At 34.4% G+C, this 21714-nt stretch overlaps 1 protein-coding gene across 1 annotated transcript in view; it reads right to left on the bottom strand.

Moving 5' to 3' along the window:
* The window catches only part of LOC129227962 (uncharacterized), a 113654-nt gene extending 107963 nt beyond the window's left edge, over positions 1-5691 (bottom strand). The window contains 1 exon segment of the mRNA XM_054862587.1: positions 5640-5691. Coding sequence (XP_054718562.1) covers positions 5640-5691 — 52 coding nt within the window.
* Positions 5692-21714: the final 16023 nt, after the last annotated feature.

Raw genomic sequence — 21714 nt, 5'->3', positions numbered from 1 at the left:
AGCTCTTAGTGAGCGAAGCAAACTCCGATTGATTAGCTATCCCATCTGTCTAACGAAAAAAGAAAAAAAAATCTCGTGGAATATTCGAAAATCGTCGGCAGAAAAAAAGAAAAAGTCGTATTTCATTCGGTTAAAAACAAACAAAGGTTTCTTTGGAATTCAAAACAATTTGCCAAAACATTGAATCAGATTTACAGTTGCTTTAAAACTTAAAATAATTTCCCAACTATGTTATAGCCTAACTCGCCAAACGACCGCGATACCGGAACCCAGCATTTTTGCGAGTGAAGCGGATTTTTTTTTTTTTTTTGCAATTAAAAAGTTTCGCCAAATAAACGAAAAAGGAGTCAAATTACATTAACAGTAGCTTTCAAAAGTGAAAAATTCCGCAAATCTATGTTTATCGCCAAACTCGCCAAGTGACCCCGCTGCCGTAACCCAACAGATTAGCGAGTGATGCAAACTTCGATCGATTAGCAACATGATCAAAGAAAAAAAGTTCCATGAATAAAAGGAATTCCTCTCCCCCCTCTAATGTAAAATAATCAATTAAATTTACTAAATGCGTAAAGAGCCTTTAAATAGATGAAAATAATTATTTGCAATTTTAATATTTCGCCAAGTAAACAAAATATGTATCAAAATTACATTAACAGTAGCTTTTAAACTGTAAAAAAATCCTGCAATTCTATTGCTTATCGCCAAACTCGCCAACCGACAGCGCTACAGTAACCCATCCAATAAGCGAGCGTAGCGAACTCCGACCAATTAGCGATCCCATGTTTTTAACGAAAATGTTTAAACGAAAATTACCCAGCAGAAAAACAACGTAATTAAAAAACACAGTACATCTACAACGAAATGGAAATCTTGTATCCCATAACCCGTAAAATGTACACCGTAAAAACGATTCAGAAACGTTCCTGGAAAATAATGGGCAGCTGATGCGCCCAATGTCTGCCAGTAACATATCTTGCAAAATCCAGGAACGTTTTCCGCTAACATTCAGCAACCTTCCTGATGTTATACAGGAAGTCTCCTGAAAAATGCAGAAACCTTTCCTTAAAAGCCCGTCGAGTCTCATAGAAAACTTAGGAAGGTATAATATATTAGCTTGGCATCTTCCTGATTTACCAGGGTTCCAAGAGCGTTGTTGCAAAAATGGCCAAAGCTAAGCCAAAATTGCTGGTAAGTAACGAGAATTTTACTCGCCGTCAATTCTTGCAAAGCAACGTGGTCCATACTTATTCGCTTCCTTTGGGAACTTAATTAGCATGGACGGACCATAATAGAACTGAAACCGGTACGCTGTATAAATACACACAGTTAATCTTTAAACTGGAAGCTAAAAATACTTTTCACAACAGCGAAAAGTCTGCATTCGTGTAACATGTAACAATAAAGGAAAACTTTTGACAGTGATACTTGATTTTTCCAGGAAGTGGGTAAAAACCATTAAAATCCCGAAACGTAACACGGAAATACCCAGTAACGTTTCGGAGTTTTTTTACAGTGTAAGAAAATTTGAAAAATATGCGGTATAACTTTGATATACCCCCCCAAAAATTACGCGCCAAATCTGGCACTCCCTACGGACTTTTTAGGGTTGCTGTTTCTTATTTTGGTGTTGCCAATTTAGGATTTTTCAGCTTTTAGGTTTTTGCTGTTGCCAAATTTAGTATTTTCTTGTATTTTGTACCATTTTTTGAGTTTTTTTGAAGTTTTGTTGAAAGTTTTGTGGCAACAATTTTTGGATTTCATAATGTTTTAGCGCCATTTCATTCATTCGCTATTTCTTTGTGAAGTGATCAAGCAGATTTCTGACTTGCTGTATTTTTCCGCAAATCTGGTTGTATTTTCCAATTATATTTTTTTTCTATTAATTATTTTTATCTTTTAGCTTTCATTATGCCTACTGTATATGTTGTTGTTGAAAACCAGGTATTTTGCTTGGCGAGAAAAAAAGTCGCCAAATTTCCGATTTGGGGGGGTATATCAAAGTAGTTCCAAATATGCTTACAATGGAACGTTCGCTTTTATTTATGACTCGATTTAATCATTTAACAAATAATTTTACATCTTAATGGATCATTTAAAGCCTATTTGCCGAATTACTGGGATTTTTCATCTGGCGGACTTTTTACTTTAAATGGCTTGATTTAATTATTTAGAAAATTACATTTCATTTTATTAGTTTTGTTTCAATCCTTGTTTTTTTGTTCAAGAAAAAAAAAAAAAAAAAGCACAGTGACAAAATAATGCATGGTTTCGCCAAATAAATAGTTTCTGCGTATAGGTATAATCAAACATGCTAACAGTAAGCTAAACAAAAACAATCGCCAAGATTAATAATGCGCCGTAAAGTATCTATAACGAAGAAAACGTGTCTCCGATAACAGTTTTCAAAGAGAGTCGACGGCAGAGCCGGCCTTAGCACATGCGGGGCCCGATTAGAGAAATCTGGCGGGGGCCCCTTACAGATTGATCGTACAAATTCGAGAATTGCTGACCGATTTTTTTTTTTTTTAAATTCAGGCAAGGATTCGAAACTTCCGCAACTATCCGTCTTCCTTCAAATTTCTATATCACGTTCGATTTTTACTTTTTTTATTTCTTAAGAAAAGAATGAATGAATGGCCACAAAAATAAGTGTACATTTTAAAAACGTAAGAAAAGTAGCTCTGAGAATCTTTATACCCAATCACATGCGGTTGGTGCACGAGAAAATTGGGGTGTCAAAAGAAGTGTGGGATTGAGGGAATAACTTCCCAGATGCTGATTTTTTCTTCCTTTTTTTTGTAAAATTGGACGATATTATGGGAATTTAACATGACTGATTAAATAAACTCCAAAAAATGTGGAATATTGTCTCCAAAACCGGGACGGATGGTCACCGTAGACTTCTCCCTTCCAATTCTTAGTTCGCTTATTGTGAAATAACTTGATAAAAGTCCATTCAGTTGGAGTTTTTAATTTTTATTTTCATGAAATAAATCAACCCACCCAGTAAAAAATCATTTTTCTATCGATCATTATTGTGCAACTTTGAGAAGTGAGAACCCCTTCACTGTTGGAAGTAAGCGGGTAGCGCAATTTATAACTTAGGACAGAAAAGGAAAATGCACCAAAATGTATCTGTCCTAAAAAAAGTAATTTCTGACCACAAGCAAAAGACCAGACGTTTTTGGGGTGTCAGAAGTGGAACGGAATTGCAGGGAACGGGGGAGCTCTCCTTGGAAATTTTTCGAAATTGAAGTTTAAAAAGGCAGTTTTGGTACGGAGATGAGGTTTGAGGGGGGGGGGGGAGAGAAGAGGGATATTAGAGGTCAGATAAAACACCCACAGTCCCTGGAAGAGTCTTCAAAGCTGACGTCTAAAATCGCCACTTTGAACAATTTTATGTAAACTGAAGGGAAAGGGGGAGAGGCGGAGGTTCCCCGCCTACCAAATTTTATTTTAAAATTTAAGATAAGTTTAGATTAATTTTGGTAACGATAGGGAATTGAGGGCTACTCTCAGAAATTTTTGTCCCTATTAGATGATGTTTGATGAAAATGGAAAAGAAAGGAATTTAGTGATCTCCTACGGAAAACTTTCAAAGTAAAGGGTTTTATGGCGCAAAAAAACTCAGTTTTATACCCTGTTTGGTAACGATAGGGGAAACGGGAGGAGTTTCCCCCCGGAATTTTTTTCGATACTGAAATGAATTTTATGCTATCTATTTGAAGGAAGGGTTCGAGTGTTTTCTTGTGGTAGTATTTTCTAAAAGGGAAATTTTAAGCTATTGTGCTGATGCTAAAGAAAGGGGTCATTAGATAGTAAAAATGTTTCAGAGACCTTCCTCATGAAATATTTCGAAATTTGAATCTTAAAAACACTATTTTAGGCTACCTTTAGAGACGATAGAAGAGAAGAAGGAAATTTATGAATCTCTTCCTTCCTTGGAAATCCTTTAAAATTGAAAACTGAATGATGTAATTTTAGTCAGTTTTTTTGTGATAACGTTGAGGTCAGGGTGAGCGTATGAGTAGCCTTCTCCTGAACTTTTTTAAATAAAGGTCTTAAACACGCATCTTCAGTCACGTTAAGAGAGATGTCAGGGTTTGGTTGGCTCTTTGTAATTTTTTGACCTTGAAGATTTAAAATCCAAATTCCATTCTATATGTATAAACGTTAGAAGAAGAATGGCAATTTGCTTTCTTTAGAATTGTTATGGAGATGTTTTCCGCGTATTAAATACGCAGTATTTGAAGTTTATCATTTATTTATTTATTTTTCAGAATTGCACTTACGTTGGTGTTAATTGTGTAGTAAAAAAATTGGCATTGCTGCTAAGTTTTAAGATTTTTTTTATCAATACTAATAAAGAAAGTAAAAAAATAATAAAAGTAAATATATAAATGAAATTAAAAAGATAGCTTTGGAAATTCCTGAAATTTCGGAGTTTCATGTAAATTTCCACGTTGCCCATGTAATACGAGTAGATCCTGGGATAGGGGTCCTTGACCCTTACGTTATTGCGGACTGCTAATAATCATTAAAAATTTGTACTTTGGTTCCCCACTACCTAGTTCCTTTCTCTTGATCGGAAGTTATAGGATACAGCAGATACCACCTTAGATATGGATTTAAAATTTTTTAGCTGGCTATATGTTTTATTTTTTTCTTCAGGAAATTTATTTGAGACTAGTAGTTTTGGACTTAATAGGGATGCTAAAAGCTTCAGGAAATTCCCCCTATACTACCTCAATTGCACTGAAAGTAGCTCCATACCCGCCAGATTAAATATCAGTTAAGCATATTATGATTAATATCAGTTAAGTTCGTTTGAGCCTTATATTTCCTTTATTTTCTTTTGTGAGGAAAAAAAATATTTTTTTAGAGCGGGGCCCCTGCTGGCGCGGGGCCCCATTGGGATCTTTTGCTCTAATCGGCTTAAGGCCGGCTCTGGTCGACGGCACTCTTTAAAACCTTCGTCTGGAATAGTTTCGAAAATATTCATCAGAATGGGTCTAAGAGCATAAAAAATACCTTTCAAATCAGAGAAATATTCCTCAGTATCGCCATTAAACTAAAATATATCATTCATGCTTTAAAATAACGTAAACAAAACCAGTAAGATTTTTTTAAAGACTACGCATCCATTAAAAGCGCACATGAAAACATCGCCTTGCAAAAACCTAATCAACAGGGAATATATTTTAAATGCCCTACTACAGACAAAGCCCCAATGCGTTAAAAACCAATTGCAAGAAATTTTACTTTGCTATACTCAAGCAAGAAATGGCAGCAAATAATAATGTTCAGCTTTTCTACAAGCTAAAATTAATCTCGCGCGAAAAATGGAGGAAGAAATTTCTTTTTGAAATAAATTAATTTTTACTTCAAACGCTTGTAACTTTTTTGTAGTCATTTTTCGATGTCCGCTGTTCTAGTCCTTTCGGATATTTTCGAAATGATTATTTTTACAGGCTTTCCAACGGTATAAAAACCGAAAAAATCGGACCATTTTTTGGCATAGACGTATGTTCAAGTAGACATAAAATTGAATTTTTAATTAATATCTCCGTTAATTAGCATCCTACGTGGATGAGGATGAAATATTCGTAACCCTCGTAAAATTTCGAATTTTTTAATACCTGGTTCGACCCTGAACTCGAGCCCGTTCATGAGAAACATGATGCAGAACATTCCCCATCCCGTTTCACACCCTTAAAATCAAAATTTCGAAAAATCCTTTCTTAGCACGCGCTTACGTTATAAAATTGACCTATGTTCCAAATTTCAGCTTTCTAGCCTCAGTAGATTTGGCTGTGCGTTGATTGTCAGTCAGGACAAGCTACTTTATATATACAGATATCTTTTACGATTCGTCAAAACAACATGTGCATTTAAATCATAAAATTAATATTTGATTGCAAAACCTTTTTAAGTGTCGAAAATATAGATATTGTACTGTATCAGAGTAGTAACAATATCTTTTTGACTTCTACAATCATTGTGTTACTCACAACATTACCACACAGTGGCATTCGCATCTGTACATGCTAAAAAATGTGCTGAAACAAGTATCTCGTTCATGGAAAAAGACTTTGTGTTTCAAACAAATGTTCCAACAAAAGGGACAAACTATTTTATTTTGTTATTTGTGTATGTTTTGGCGGCAGTAAAAGCAAGATTAAATGCAAGGATGAAAGTGAGAATGAGCAATATTCAAGTGACTCATGCCAGTGACTTAATTGCAAATTTGAAATTATTAATGCTTGATATTAATGTTAGACATTCAGGTTTCAGTATGGTCGCTGGGTAATCAAAAAAAAAATTATGTTTAATTTTAAATTTATTGTTTTACTTTTACATTAAATTTTCATGATCATGATATATTTGGTGGGTTATGAATATTTTAAGGCATCCACGTCATTCATTTGCTAGAAGTCTCTCACTGCTTGACAGAATTTGTTATTAACTGCCTAAAAATTTCAAGGGGGCATTTTCATCACTTTTAAATTTTAAAAATCTTGTATTTTTTTCAAACTAATATATATCTTTTAATGTTAAAATTTAAAACGAGAAAATGTAAAAAAAAGAAAGAAAAAAAAAGAGAGAAACTTTAAAAAACTGCCAGAAATACGCAAAAAAAAAAAAAAAAGAAAAGACTCAACAATTTTATTTTGACTTGATAATATCAAATGAGCTTCAAACGGATATATTTACAAGTTTTAACTTACTTTAAAGTTGAAAAAATACGAAAGATTTCAAAAGAAACACGAAGAATTTACAAAAAATTTGCTACCAGAACAACTCAACTTCAGCGGCCTCTAAAAAAAATGTGCTACTATTTTCGTGAGAACATTGTATTTTCTGACCAATTATGCTTCCAGGCTTCTGAAAAATAATTTTTTTCTTAGTTACCGAATGTGGTAATGACTGAGGAATGATAACAAAATGCCTCGAGCAAAAAACGCTATTAAATCAACTTATAAACACTGCTACAAACATTGATTCCAAATTATTGACTTTTATGAGGTAGTGATGCATGTTTCGTTTATCTGGTACTTTAAGTAAACGCGATGCATATTTCATTTTTGTCTTCCCGATATAGAACAACATTTGTCAGAAACGCTTCAGTACATAAACAGACAAAATTCTCCGGAGATAGGAAAAAATGGCTCATTACATTTTCCAAATTGATCTATCTGGTGTTTTTTTTTTCTTTTCACACTGCTATAACATCTATCATTCTTCGTTATTAAACGGATGGAGTCAGATTTCAAATTCGGAGCCAGCCAAGGCGTAACTAAATAGTAAATCGATGGTTAAAATGGCCGCGGTTGCAGTGACCTTCACGGAGCAGGAGGGAAAAAAAAAAAAAAAAAACTCGTTCCCTCTAAATAAATTAATTCTCGATTGCCCCGTTCGACATTACACGCACCGACTTCGGTGGAAGATATAATGAATCTCAAAATACCAGATTTTTCACGGCTTGCTGAATCCATTTCATTTCGTTAAACGTTTTGACTGCCAATCAACTTGATGGCTACTGTGACGTCAGAGCAAATGCGAGCCACACCCTGCAAGCTTTATTATCCAGTTTGTTTATTTTGTAGATTTAAAAAATTGAGAGACCTTAAACTATTTTAGCAATAACACGAAATACACATGTTAGTTTTATGAACGACAAGATTTGTTTCCGATTGAAATAGTAAAACAGCTGGAAATTTCTTAACTATTGTTGTACAAGAAGCTAATCAGCTTTATATAAACAACGTTTCATTACATTACGCACAAGGGTCCACCATACTTACCACTATTATGGCAACCATAATTTGAATTCAAGACGTCAAAATTCAAATGAATGCCATAGGTTGGATTCATGATGATATGTGATGGATACTGTTTTGCGTAAAAGAATTTATTAAGTTTATAAATAATTTGAATCGGTAGCAAATGGACGCCTGCATTAAAAACATCCTCATATAAATAATAGCCAATGATCGAATAACCCGCGAGTTTCAACTATGAAATTCGCGCCCCGGCATGATAATTTGATATTATGTTTTGGGAATGTTTATCATGCAGGAAATGGCTTTTTGTGACAAGGCTGAACTCAATCCGGTAACCTAACTGTTTTACTGGCAAGGCTGTGTCGTTTCAGGGGAATGGAGAAACGAAAAAATGGTCAACAATGAACGCTACCTAGTTTTTGGTTAATTCACTGCAGTTAGGGTTACAATTTCAACTTTCAATATATCACCAAACAGGCAATGGCTTCGTTCAAATGTAGAAGCGATTTTCCCCCGTCATACCTTGACGGGCGATTTTCTAGTAGAAAAATAAAAATCAATAGACGGAGGTCATTTAACCGTCAAGTAGAAACAATAAGCAGTTCGTGATTCCTCAAAGACAAAAAAAAAAAAAAAAAAAGAGCACATCTTTCAAAATATCTTTAATTATTTTTTTAACGCACTGAAGTGATTTTAAACGTTTATCAATAATCTAGCGTTGAAAAGAGATTTTTAAGGAAAAAAACCAACACTTAGTGCAATCAAGCTTGTTGAATTTTATACAGATTTTAGTTGCTAAACGACTGACTTATGTTTCCTTGAAGATAATGAGAGAGATGCAAATTAACATTTTGGTTTGGTATGTCAGGTTTCAATTTTCGTTGGGATTTGTTTAGTTTTGTTTAGAACTGGGGTCCAACGCTCGCGGGGAGCATACGGCTCATATTTTGTGTTCGTCCGATCCGCTGACGAAAAGGGAGTAAAATGCTTGATAAAAAAAAAAAAAAAAAAAAAAAAAAAACCTAAACACTGATCAAGGTCAAAAATATTGTTTTAGTGTTTAGTGTTAAATCTTGTTTTGTTCTCGAATTTTTCTCCCATTAATGCAAAAAAATAAATAAATAAATAAATAAAAATAAATAAATAAATAAATAAAAATAAATAAATAAATAAAAATAAATAATAAAATAAATAAATAAATAAATTAATACATAAATAACGAAAACAATCACTAAATGAAATTTAAAAAGATGAATAAATGAATTAAAAGATAAATAAAAATAAATTAATAAATAAAAGACTTCGGAGATGCCAAAACTGAGACCATTGTTTGATTTATTCCGAAATGACCAAAATACTAGCACAGCGGCTCGTCCAGACCTTGTTCAGATTAAAAAATTATCTACCATAAATAAACAGAATGCAGGTACTTTTTAATTGAAAATTCAATGTTAAACAAAGTTTTTTTGTTTCGTTTTTATGAGATTTTGAAACAAATTCTTTTTTCTTCTCATTTCCTGAACAAGATAGACCAACGTAAAATTTAAACTGAATAATAATACAATCTTCCCATATGTAGCGTTGTATCACGTACCGTTGATCGAACTTTTGATTTGAGGATGGTGATGACATAAGACATTTTTATTGGAAATTGTAATCACTTAAGTTAGAAAAGGCAGAATATGCAGGGATCAAGGAATATGAGCCAACTGACCTGCTGCTGGTGATGTAAGAACAATACTCTAAATGATATTATTCTGCAGTGATTGTAATTAGCATCCAACTCTATTGCATAGATTAGATACGATAACCCGTTTTCCACCAAAAAATAAGTGAAAAAAAAATGTAAACCAAACTTGTAAAAAATAAAAATAAATAAAATAAATTTTTTTTTAAAGGATTTAAAAATGTTTTTAGAAGGAATATCCATATTCATAGGTGTATAAAGAGGGTAGAAAAGGAGGGCAGCTGCCCCCTTCCAAAAATTTTTTTAAACAAGTCCTCCCCCCCCCCCAAAAAAAAAATCACATAAATTGGTGGTTGCTTCAATGTCTAAGTTTATCAATGAATTCAGGTGTTGTAAAGTTGTCACTAAGTTTGAAAGTGTATACCTCTTCTTTTGCAGCCAGCCCATTGAAAAGGGAAAGCTATTGGTATTTAGTTGGAGAAAATTGCTGTCATTTTAGAATTAAATTGCTAAAAAAATCTTGGAGGGAAGCCGGGGGAGGGGGGCAATAGACCAGTCCCCCAATTGCTCAAATGATTGGTCTGACCAGGGGGCCGCCGAACTTAAATTTTTGGAAGGGTGGAAACTCTAACTTTGCCAAATGGTACTCCAAATTTCGCCGAATGCTGATAATCTTGCCGAATAGAGCTCCAACTTTTATCGAATGATGATATTTTTGCCCAATGGTCAGAAAAATTTACCAGTAAAGGAAAATTTTGGGAGGTCACAGTGACCTTCAGTGACTTCCAATCGGGGTTCCCTTGGGCCTGCCCCTCCCTTCCATGTTGAGCTTGCCCCCATGAGTGTCAACCTCTACAAATGTTCATACTTTTGAAATTTCACCTCTCTGACCCCTCAGAAAAAGGTTAATGGTTAGTTAAATGCATCCTTCCCTTTCAAGTAAAATGTATAACTATGAAACTGTCGAAAATTGAAAAAAATTGGTGAGAGCCATTTCCAAACTGTAGGATATGACAGGGGAAAACGGTGGGCATGTTTGAATTCAGGGGGTTATTTTATATAAGAATTGGTAAGCGGTCTCAGAAGCATTTTGTAAGGTTTTAATTTTTTTGAGCAATCACGAATTGCTTTCATCACTTGTCCAAAGTTGATGTTGCTCTGATTTTTCAGATTACCATGGCGACGAGAATAACTCTAGCTCGTTGTTTTAATATTTAATAAGAGGACAAATTTTTATCTCCACGGATACAAATCGTTTGTGTTCATTCAAGGCTTAACTTAAGCATAAAACTTTGCAAACTCCTGTATCCACCAGCCTTCCCTGGCGGGCCTACTCCTGGGTGGCGGCGTCTACACACACACGCCTGCACACACTCATGCTAACACACATAAACGCATACACACATACCTACACGTATACACACCTGCACACACACACACACACACGCCAACATACACACAAACACACGCATAAACGCACACATACATGCCTGTACACATACACGCCTGCACACACACAAACACACACATAAAAGCACACACACATGCCTACTCATACACACCTGCGCACACACACACAGCATCATACAGACAAACATACATATAAACGCACACACACATGCCTACGCACATACACACCTGCACACACGCGCACACGCCAACATACACACAAACATTCACATAAATGCACATGCCTACATACATACACGCCTGCACACACACACACACACACGCGCCAACATACACACAATTACACGCATAAACGCACACATACATGCCTACACACATACACGCCTGCACACACACACACACCTACATACACACACATAAACGCACACACATATACACACGCGCGCACGCCAACATACACACAAACATTCACATAAATGCACACACACATGCCTACATACATACACGCCTGCACACACACACAGACACATACGCCTACACACATACACACACGTCTATACACATACACGCCTGCACACACACATACACACAAGCTCACACGCCTACACACATAGACACAAACTCATGCTAACACACACATAAACGCACACACACATACACACCTGCACACACACACACACACACGCCAACATACACACAATTACACGCATAAACGCACACATACATGCCTACACACATACACGCCTGCACACACACACACACACATATACACACCAGCACACACACACATAAACGCACACATACACGCCTGCACACACAAATGCACACATAAACGCACACACACATGCCTACTCATACACACCTGCACACACACACAGCATCATACAGACAAACATACACATAAACGCACACACACATGCCTACACGCATACACACCTGCACACACGCCAACATACACACAAACATTCATATAAATGCACACACACAGACCTACATACATACATGCCTGCACACACACAAACACACACGCCTACACACATACACACACGTCTATACACACACACGCCTGCACACACACATACACACAAGCTCACACGCCTATACACATACATGCAAACTCACACGCCTACACACATACACACAAACTCACACGCCTACACACATGCGTCTGCAGCCTACATACACGCACACACTTGGGATCACGGAAAACATAATTTTGATTTAAGACGGCAAAAGTTAAAATGTCCTTCTTTTGCCCCGCAGTGGAATTGCTCTTTCTGGTTCAAGCACGTGTGTCGCTTGAACAAACTACGGTCAATCGAACGCGTTATATTTTACAGTTTAGTTGAAGTGGTATTTCTTACATCACTAAAATTTATTATACTTCCTAAGCAGGAGCTGTACATTAAATTAAAATAAAAAGCGAATGTTGGGAGTAGTTACGTTCCGACTATCACAATGTAGAATTATCTGTACAAACGTAACATTCTTGAAGACCCCCTATCCACTTGACCCGTAGATCTTGGTTAACGGGGATCTTCTGAATTGATGATTGGTTCTTTCTTTTTTATCCCTCTCGCACAAATGAAGAGAAACATGCTTGAACACTTTATATTCTTTAAAAAACAATACACATCTGATCAGATTGTTTCACATATATATAAACAGTTAGTCATAACACTAACTGGTAGTTAATATATTAATATGGACTGATAGATTAAAATAGGTTAAGGACAGAACAAAAACATCCTTACGATTCAAATATTCATGTTATCGGAGGATGATTTGCACTTTTTAAATGCATACTTTTTCTTCCGAACTTATAATTTTTTATGACTTCCAAAACTCGTTCTTGCAGTTACCCAAGTGTAGAAAATATAGAGTGTAACACTCTTGGAAATTAGCCATTTTCATTTCCACCTGAAATTAGAAATTGCAATAAAGGGCCGTCCATAAATTATGGCACGCTTGAGGGGGGGTCGAAAATTGTGACAGTTTGTGACAAAAGGGGCGGGAGAGTAACAACAAGTGTGACATCTCGGATTTTTTTAACAACAAAATTCTTATGAAAAAGAGCGCGACATGTGACAACGGGAGTAGGGGGTAAGGAGAAGTGTGTCACTTTGTGGCACAAAAAGGGGGGGGGGTCAAATGTTTTGAAAAAAAGTGGGACATCATTTATAGATAGCCCCTAGCAGAAACTAAATGGAAGATGGAAAAAGAAGATAAAAAAATTCCGTAGAGTGAGGACTAGAACAATTTAAATACTTATACACCTTTATTAGTGTGTTGCAAACCGATGTAAGAAGTTTTTGAGAGGTTTATAACAGAAATATCGATATAGTTTATTGGTTCAGCGAAAATCTCGCAAAAAATCATCAAATTGACACTGGATTCGACATCAACATCATTTTGCGCCGAATTTGACGCCAGCTTGGTAAGAAATCGCCAAGTAGTGTCTAATTCATGATGAAACTTCCGTTTGCGCTGACTGAGTTGCCGGAAACAAAACGAGTAAAGAGTCCTTCTGGAACTTCCGATTGCAACTGAAAATGTAGGTGCACAGCCAAACGTTACGCAAATCCTACATTCAAATTTTCAACATTCCACATGTAACCGCTTTTGAGTTGTGCAACGTATGCACATAAAAATCATCGTTCATACGGACGCCAAAACAACAATCGTTAAAATGTTCAAATGCATGTTTCGATTGCCCATACGTTCGTACACCCTTGTGCGAATTAATGGAACTAAGTTGGGAAAATTTAATTTTCGAATTATTTAGGTTGTTTAATAGGGTGGGCCGAAAAAAAGATATTTTCGAGAACCAACTTCTAATAGTAAAAAAAAAGTTGTGTATTGCCATCCTAAACATGGGAAAAATAATAATAAAAAAATAAAATTTATGTCTTCAGATCGCGCATTGGCAGCAAAGTTTGAAAAAAAGGTAAAAAATGGTCAACTTTCAAATGTTTTTATAAAAATCCAAATGTTCAAATTTTTTCTTCTAATCCCATTTAAATTCTTCCTTTTAATAGTCTTTTAATATATCTTCGAAAATATTTACATTCCTTAGCAGTTCTTAGTTCGCGCTTAAGCCACAAAATTACGTGAAATTAACCAAAAATTGACGTTTTTAGCTTTTTTTTGCACATTGCAGTATTTCATCTTTCAGATCCCAGTAATGTTTTTTTTTAACAATAAATGTACAGTCAAAGAAAAAAAAAACGAAACACTTTTAATTATTCGGCCATTATACATGCTAGAAAGAAAAGAAAGGTGTCATCCGACTTGGTTTAAAGTCTTCTTTAAAACTATCTAGGTAAAATTTTGATAAGGGACCATATACAAAGCAAAAGTAGCACCAACTCTTGATTTTCAAAGGGAACCCCTATTTTTTGCTACATAATTATGTTTAGACAGCAAAATGCAGCCAGGGTACGAAATTTCATTGCATTATGTGCAATAGAACAGAAGTTATTAACGAAAAACGTTTTAGGGACCGTCACCACATTGAAAACGCTTCTTCCAAGGTTACGGCTTATCAAGTAACGGAATGTAAAAAAAAAAAAAAAAGATCGAGATTATCCAGCTAAATTCATGATTTTTTTAAGTTCTCTTTTTTTCCGTAATTCGATACTTTTTGGCCGATAATGTTGCGTCACAAAGCGATTTACGGTCGCAAACTGTTTTTTTTTTTTGAAAAAAGGTTAAAATATTTACTGATTTTTGTCTATCTGGATTAACCTAAGAAAGATGGATGGTGTTTGGCTGGTCCATCGTATAGATCGTGGTTTAATAAATCAAGTAATGACAAATTAAAAGTAATGGAACTTTTTGACTTTTTCTAATATGGACCAATTGGATTGCTCATATAATCATTCAAGCCTCATAGAAATGTCCATAGAAAATCCAACCTTATACCTAGAGTCATGATGTGAATATGTTTGATAAATGTATTGCACCTATGTTACAGGTTTATTTTCGAATGAATAGAAAGTCTTCGATGTAAAATGCAATTGCGCGTTTTTAATTTCGCAGAACATTGGCAGAAGTTTGCGCCATCGTATACAAAAATATAAAAAATGTACCGCACAACGCGGGAAGACGCAGCATTAAATAGATTAGAGACTCGAGCGAAGCAAGGTCCATTTATTCCGTGAAAATTTGCTCTAAATACATAAAATGAACGAAGTAACAATCTAAAAAACAAAACAGAAACAGGAGAATATAAGTACCCGTTAATGAGCAAACCGTTCATACTCGAACTTCATTTGGGAAAATTTGGTTATTTGAATTAACACAGTGGACAAACACAGTAATTGTTTTAGCGGCTTTTTTGTAATCAAAAAACGAGAATTTGTTTAAAATCTAAATTTGATGCGCAAGATCATAATGCGTGGTATTATTTAAAAAGCATAACACAATTGGCAGTTTTAATTAAACATGTAATTGTTCTTAAAAGCAATTTAGGAAAGTAATTTCCCAATGCTGTTTCTAGCAACGAGATTCGAGATGGTCCAACCGGTAATTTAAAAAGACAAAAGTTATTTTCGCTTAACCCAAGGTGAACCGAAATCAGACTTCTTGTCATTTCTCTGATTTTGTAACTTTGCACTTGCAAACAAAGCTTAGCACTATTTAACTTTGTATCGCGCACCATATACTTGCAAACGAACATGTTCTGTAGCATCAAACATTAGGCTGCCGCATCTGTAGGGGAACTACACGCAGCATAACTGTCAGGCGATTTATTCGATCCAGAGGCTACAATTCCGTCCTCTCTGTGGAATTTCGCAGATTGGAACCGAAACTTAGTCGTGCGGGATACAGAAGTCACCTCACACCTGATTGAAGCTGAGAGCGCGAACAAACTGGTAGGTAAAGTAAATTTATCTGCTGTATGTTTACGGCCTTTCACTGGTGAGATAAATTTTCTTCATCCACCAGTTTATAGGCACTCTTAGCTTCAATGACATGACATCTGCTTCATTGTTCGGTTAAACCTAACTCAGAGCTAATATGTTCATTATTCGGACCAAGAGCAGCCTCCGAATGGAATAACCAAACCGCAATTTTGTCGCAGAGAAGACGCGAGCCACATTCAGCCCGCGAAGCTGGTCTATGTGAACCGTTGCTTGCTTAAAGTATAAAATCTGAACGCAGAACTAGAGTTCCAGTGTCACAAAGTTGGAGCCGAATATTCAAATGTTAGATTCTGAAAAACATGCATTTAATAAGATAGGCACTCAGTAGTTGATAACAATAATTTATTATAACTTTCTTTCTTTTTCGATATTTTTCCGTGTTATTCAAAAAAGGAGAAAATAATTTGAAATTTTATCTTTGTCTTGCGAGATTGATTTTAGTGTGAAATGCAAGGACAATGACAGAGAAAGTAAGTAGAAAAATAGTATTTAAATTATAATTAAGAATAGACAACAACTCAACTTAATCTAACATCCAAATTAATGTTTTGTTAAATCTTTGACGAAGTCAAAAAAAAAAAAAAAAAAAAAAAGTTCACAATTAGCCACAACTACTACTTTCAAGCAGAATACGGGCTCAAAGCACGCGGCCCACTACTGCGACTGACATTTCCTCTCCTAGATCTTAACACATTGAAAATTATTCAAACACTTTACAAAAAAAAAAAAAAAAAAATAATAATAATAATAATTCCTAAAAACCAGCAAACTTATCTAAGAGCAAATACTACCTATTGACCCATCTGGATACTGTTAAAGAGGAAATTTCACGCTGTCGGCTATTTTTCGAGTGCTTTTTCCCGATTTGGACAAGGCAATAGTTTTTCCTTTTAGCAAATTATCACCGGGAAGAGCCATTAATTATACACTTGCCTGTTGCAACATGACTAGCAAGACAATGAGGTTTTATTGTATGTTTCTATGAAAAAGTTGTGCATGTTAATTTTTTTTTCTGGGTTATTGTTTTACAAAGGGCAATGGCTAAATGCATAAAGGAAAAAAAAACACAGAAGTATTTTAAGTGTAGATTTTAATTTTAAAAGTTCTATGAAATATTCTGTTATTAGACAATGAAATAGTGTTTCGCATTGTTTACACATTGACGTTTGAACGATACCACAAAAAACTGACGGTTGCAATATTGTGTTGTTCTTCTGCAGAGACAGCGAATACATTTATACATTTAAAAAATTCATAGACGTAACTCTAATGTAGAAAAACCACGTAAAATAATTGGTTTGCTTATTTTGTTGAACACTTTTTTTCTTTTTTTACGAAGAAACTAACTTTCAAAATTTCTGTTTTAAAAAAGTATACGGTCCCCTAAAGTGGGAAAAAATGAATTTTTAAGTATAGCGCAAAAACTACTGAACATTTTTAGCTCGAATTTTGGAATCCCTCATAAGAGCTCTTCTAGATTGTTTCTCTGTTAAAGTTTAATATGGTTTCAGATCATATTAAAAAAAAAATATTGCAATAATTCATAAAACGATTAAATTTACATTTTTGTTGTTGTAAATGATGTTTTTATTAATGGGTCGATTCGTATTTTGATATAAAAAACCAATCTTTGCCGTGCCTAATCTAGTTTTTGTGTTATGAGCAAAAATATCAAAATACGTTTTAACATTACGAGAGGAATTTTTCAAAACTCGATTCCAAAGTAACGGCTGGATCGAATTCAACAAAATTTTGTATACAAAGTTAAAAAAAAGGGTGCTGATCACAAATATGTGATAAAAACGGGGGTTCTTGTTGAAAAATTTGAAGTTGATGCTCGTTTTAATATGAAGACGACCCCTTAACAACAATTTTTTAACATAATTATGTAGAACTTTTAATTCCTAAAACAATAACACCTTCCACGTGTCTCTAGTGTCAATAGTCTTTAACTACGATCGAGTGTTTCGTTTTTTTTTCTTTCTATGACTGTACATTATTTAGCTCTTTGCTGGAAATGCAATAATATTGTTTTTCATTAACAACACAGAACCAACCCCAAGTAGGTAGTTGCACTTTCTGTTTCACCCTGCAATTCCCAAGAAGACTGGACTTATTGACCAGATTTATACATTTGCAAAGTAACTTTCATGATAACTATATGGTTTTAAACAAGTTTCTACGTTTCGATCAAGGTGTTAAGCTGGACTTACAACTCAGTTTTGGCACTGATGTTTGAAAAATATAAAGGTTTTCATATAAATCCATCTCTTCCGTTTAATACCTCAAATGAATTTCTGCAGATTTACTGAACAGTTCCACAATCTATTCCACTGCCCGTGTGTGATATGGGAATTTTAAGAATACATACGTAAGCAAATGTTTAGTTCCTAGAAAGGATAAAATATCCTTGTTTTTCACATCATCACTGAAGCCTGAAGCGGAGGAAGTAAACACGTTGACCTGTCTACTAACTGCTGTAGTTCGAAGCTTCAAATCTTAATATTGATTGAAGAAATTCTCATAGCTAAAGAAGTGTTTCTTTATTGGTAGTCTTTTGCGTTGTATAGATAGATACCTTACTGTAATCCAAGTGCTTTTTACTTCCTTTTACAAAAAGGAAGTATTGTATTCGCGAAAAATTTTTCACTCAAAAATCGACCTTAATTTCCATTTCGCTCACCCCCCAATGAATGTTGAGTTTTTTCTTTTTTTCGACCGAGTTCTTTCTAAGTTCATAATATTTAATTTTACAAAAACAGTTGATGCTTTACTCATAAATCAGTGAATCTCTTTTACACTACGGATATAGAAGGGGTTATTAAACTGGTTAGTGAGTCGGTAGGTAGGGTGCTTTGGGCTGAGACAAGATATGGATTAATTTGAAAACCTTTATGCTCGCGATCCTCAGTGCGGAAATTGAGTCACAATTCCAACTTCAAACCTTGATCTACACTGTAAAAACGATTCAGAAACGTTCCTGGAAAATAATGGGCAGCTGATGTGCCCAATTTCTTCCAGTAACATATCTTGCAAAATCCACGAAAGTTTTCCGCTAAAATTCAGTAACCTTCCTGATGTTATCCTGGAAGCCTCTTGAAAAATTCAGTTAATCTTCCCATTAAAAGCCTGTCGAGCCTCAGAGTAATCTTAGGAAGGTATAATATATTAGCTTGGCATCTCCCTGATTTACCAGGGAAGTTCCAAGAGCATTATTGCAAACATGGCCAAAGCTAAGCCAGAATTGCTGGTAAGTAACGAGAATTTTACTCGACGGTAATTCTCGCAAAGCAACGTAGTTCATACTTACTCGCTTCTTTGGGAGCTTAATTAGCATGGACGGGCCGTAACTGAATTGAATCCGGTGCGCTTTATAAATACAGACAGTTAATCTTTAAACTGGAAGCTAAAAATATTTTTCACAACAGCGAAAATTCTACATTCGTGTAACTTGTAGCAATTCAGGAAAATTTTTGACAGTGATACTTGATTATTCCAGGAAGTGGATAAAAACTATTAAAATCTCGAAACGTAACACGGAAATACCCAGTAATGTTTCGGAATTTTTTTACAGTGTAAACGTAGAAACTTGTTTAAAACTAAATAGTTATCATGATTGTAAGTTACTTTACAAATGTATGAGTCCTGTCAATAACCATTCTTCTTGGGAACTGCAGGGTGGAACACAAAGTGCAATCACCAACTTGGGGTGGGTTCTGGGTAGTTAATGCAACATAATATAATTGCAGTTCCAGCAAAGAGCTGTATAGTACACATTAACTGTAAAAAAATAAATGACTGGAATCTAAAAAAAGATAAACTACAATATACAAAATAAGCTAAAAACGTCGATTTTTGGTTGATTTCACGTCATTTTGCTGCTTATGCGCGAGCTTAAAACTATAAAGGAATGTAAATATTTTCAAAGATAAATTTAAAGACTACTAAAAGGAAGCATTTAAACGGAATTAGAACAAAAATTTTGAACATTTGGATTTTTATAAACATATTTGAAAATTGACGATTTTTTACCTTTTTGTCAAATTTTGCTGCCAATGCGCGATCTGAAGACATAAATATTAATTTTTTTGATTATTTTTCCCATGTTTAGGATGGCAACACACAACTTTTTTTTTTTTGCTATTAGAAGTTGCTTTTCAAAAATTTCCTTTTTTCGGCCCAGCCTATTGTTCAATCTTTGTTTATAACAACTGTTTAGCCTACCAGTTGATTAGGTGCTATAACCTCACGTTTTTTTTTTGTCATAAATATTGTGTTTTGTTTAAGTGTTATAAATGGGGGTCTGCCTATTTTTGCTGTTTTTTCTCAATCCAGTCACTTTTTTATCTTTTTGTTAGCCATGGATATTCCTTAACGAAAAAGGCAGGCCATTGTGACATTGAGTGAAAATCTGATTGCAGAACAAAAGAAAAAATGATTTGTGCTTTGCTGAAAACATGATTTAGAGATCAAGAATTCAAAGAAAAGTGCAAAACTGTAGTTGACTATATGCCCAGTAGAGTGCGAATGGGTCTAGACAAAAAGGGTGGGCATACTAAGTGGCGATTCTGATCTTATGATTAAATGATGTAAATAAAGGTGATTTTGTAAAAAAAATGGCTTGATTCCATTAATTCACACAAGGATGTAAGTTTATATGAATGTACGAAGGTGTCATACTAAAAAAAAAAAAAAAAATATTTAGCTGTAGTTGAAATGGAAAAAAAGGTTGAAGTTTAAGTGAAACTTTTTTTTGTGAATAAAATATATGCTTTGATACACGGATGTAAAAAGTTTATTATTTGGAAAAATATATCTATATTTTAAAAATAATAAACTTTTTATTTTCTAATTTATATATTTTATTATTATTACTGTTATTGGTATTTTATTCCTTTATTATTATTTACTTATTCTTTTTATTTTTTTAAATTTTTAAAGTCGAAACAAGTAAAAAACCAAGAAAATATTTTGCTTAAAATATTTTTATAGCTCTACCCTGAATTAAGAGACTTCCTTGTTCCTGCTAATACACCTCATGAAAATAGTCCAGAGCTTTAAACATGACTTTTAACTTCACCGTTTAAAACAGGCCTAATAACAAAGACTTATTCGATGTCCTGACTTTCAGAACTCCTAGTAGCACATCAGAAATTATTATTGATTAGTTACTTAAATGTGCATTCTGCAACAAGTTGCCGGTAGGTATTGAAGGTGATGTATTAACCTGTTCCGCTAACCAATGTCATGTAAAACAATTCCAAGAAGAAGACACTCAATCATTGATAAATAAATAATGATGTTGTCAAAGACAGAAACTGCTGAGAATGTTTTCTGTTGTTGAGAATCCTAAAACAGTTGTCGTGATGTAAAAAGAAGAGAGTTCATCTTTGTTTCATGATCATATTTCCGAAAACTACTTGTTTTTGGGTTGCAAACACATCGTACTTGTCATTTTGTGCCCGTGTGAGTTGATGAATTAATCATTTTTTTTTTTTTTTTTTGGAAGTAAAGGAAACGAGTTTGAAGAAGTTGTTGCCTTGCTAGTTTGAGTTTTTTTTTTAGTTTGGATGGGTTTCTTGGTTCGGTTTGAGTAGTAATTTTACTTACTGGTATTAAAATACTTAGAGAGGCTGGTTATGAGGAAGACTGAAATAGATGTGCCCTCTCTTATTTGACCAGAAGTTAAAATATGTATCAAAGTTTTCTATTTAGGCATTGGTGTTTGCCATCGTCCTTATGATCAAATCCTGACTGCTTTGTTACTTCTACAGCCCTTAGAATTTTCCACTTTGTTATTAATATATCATTGTTCAATATACGTAAGTTATTGTATATTGTTTAAGTAGTTTGGATGGGTCTCTGGGTTCATTTTGAGTAGAGTAATTTTACTTACTGATATTAA

This window comes from Uloborus diversus, chromosome 8, assembly GCF_026930045.1.
Source record: "Uloborus diversus isolate 005 chromosome 8, Udiv.v.3.1, whole genome shotgun sequence".
NCBI lineage: Eukaryota > Metazoa > Arthropoda > Arachnida > Araneae > Uloboridae > Uloborus > Uloborus diversus.
Note: the sequence above shows the minus strand (reverse complement) of the source record. Positions and strands in the feature narration are given on the sequence as shown.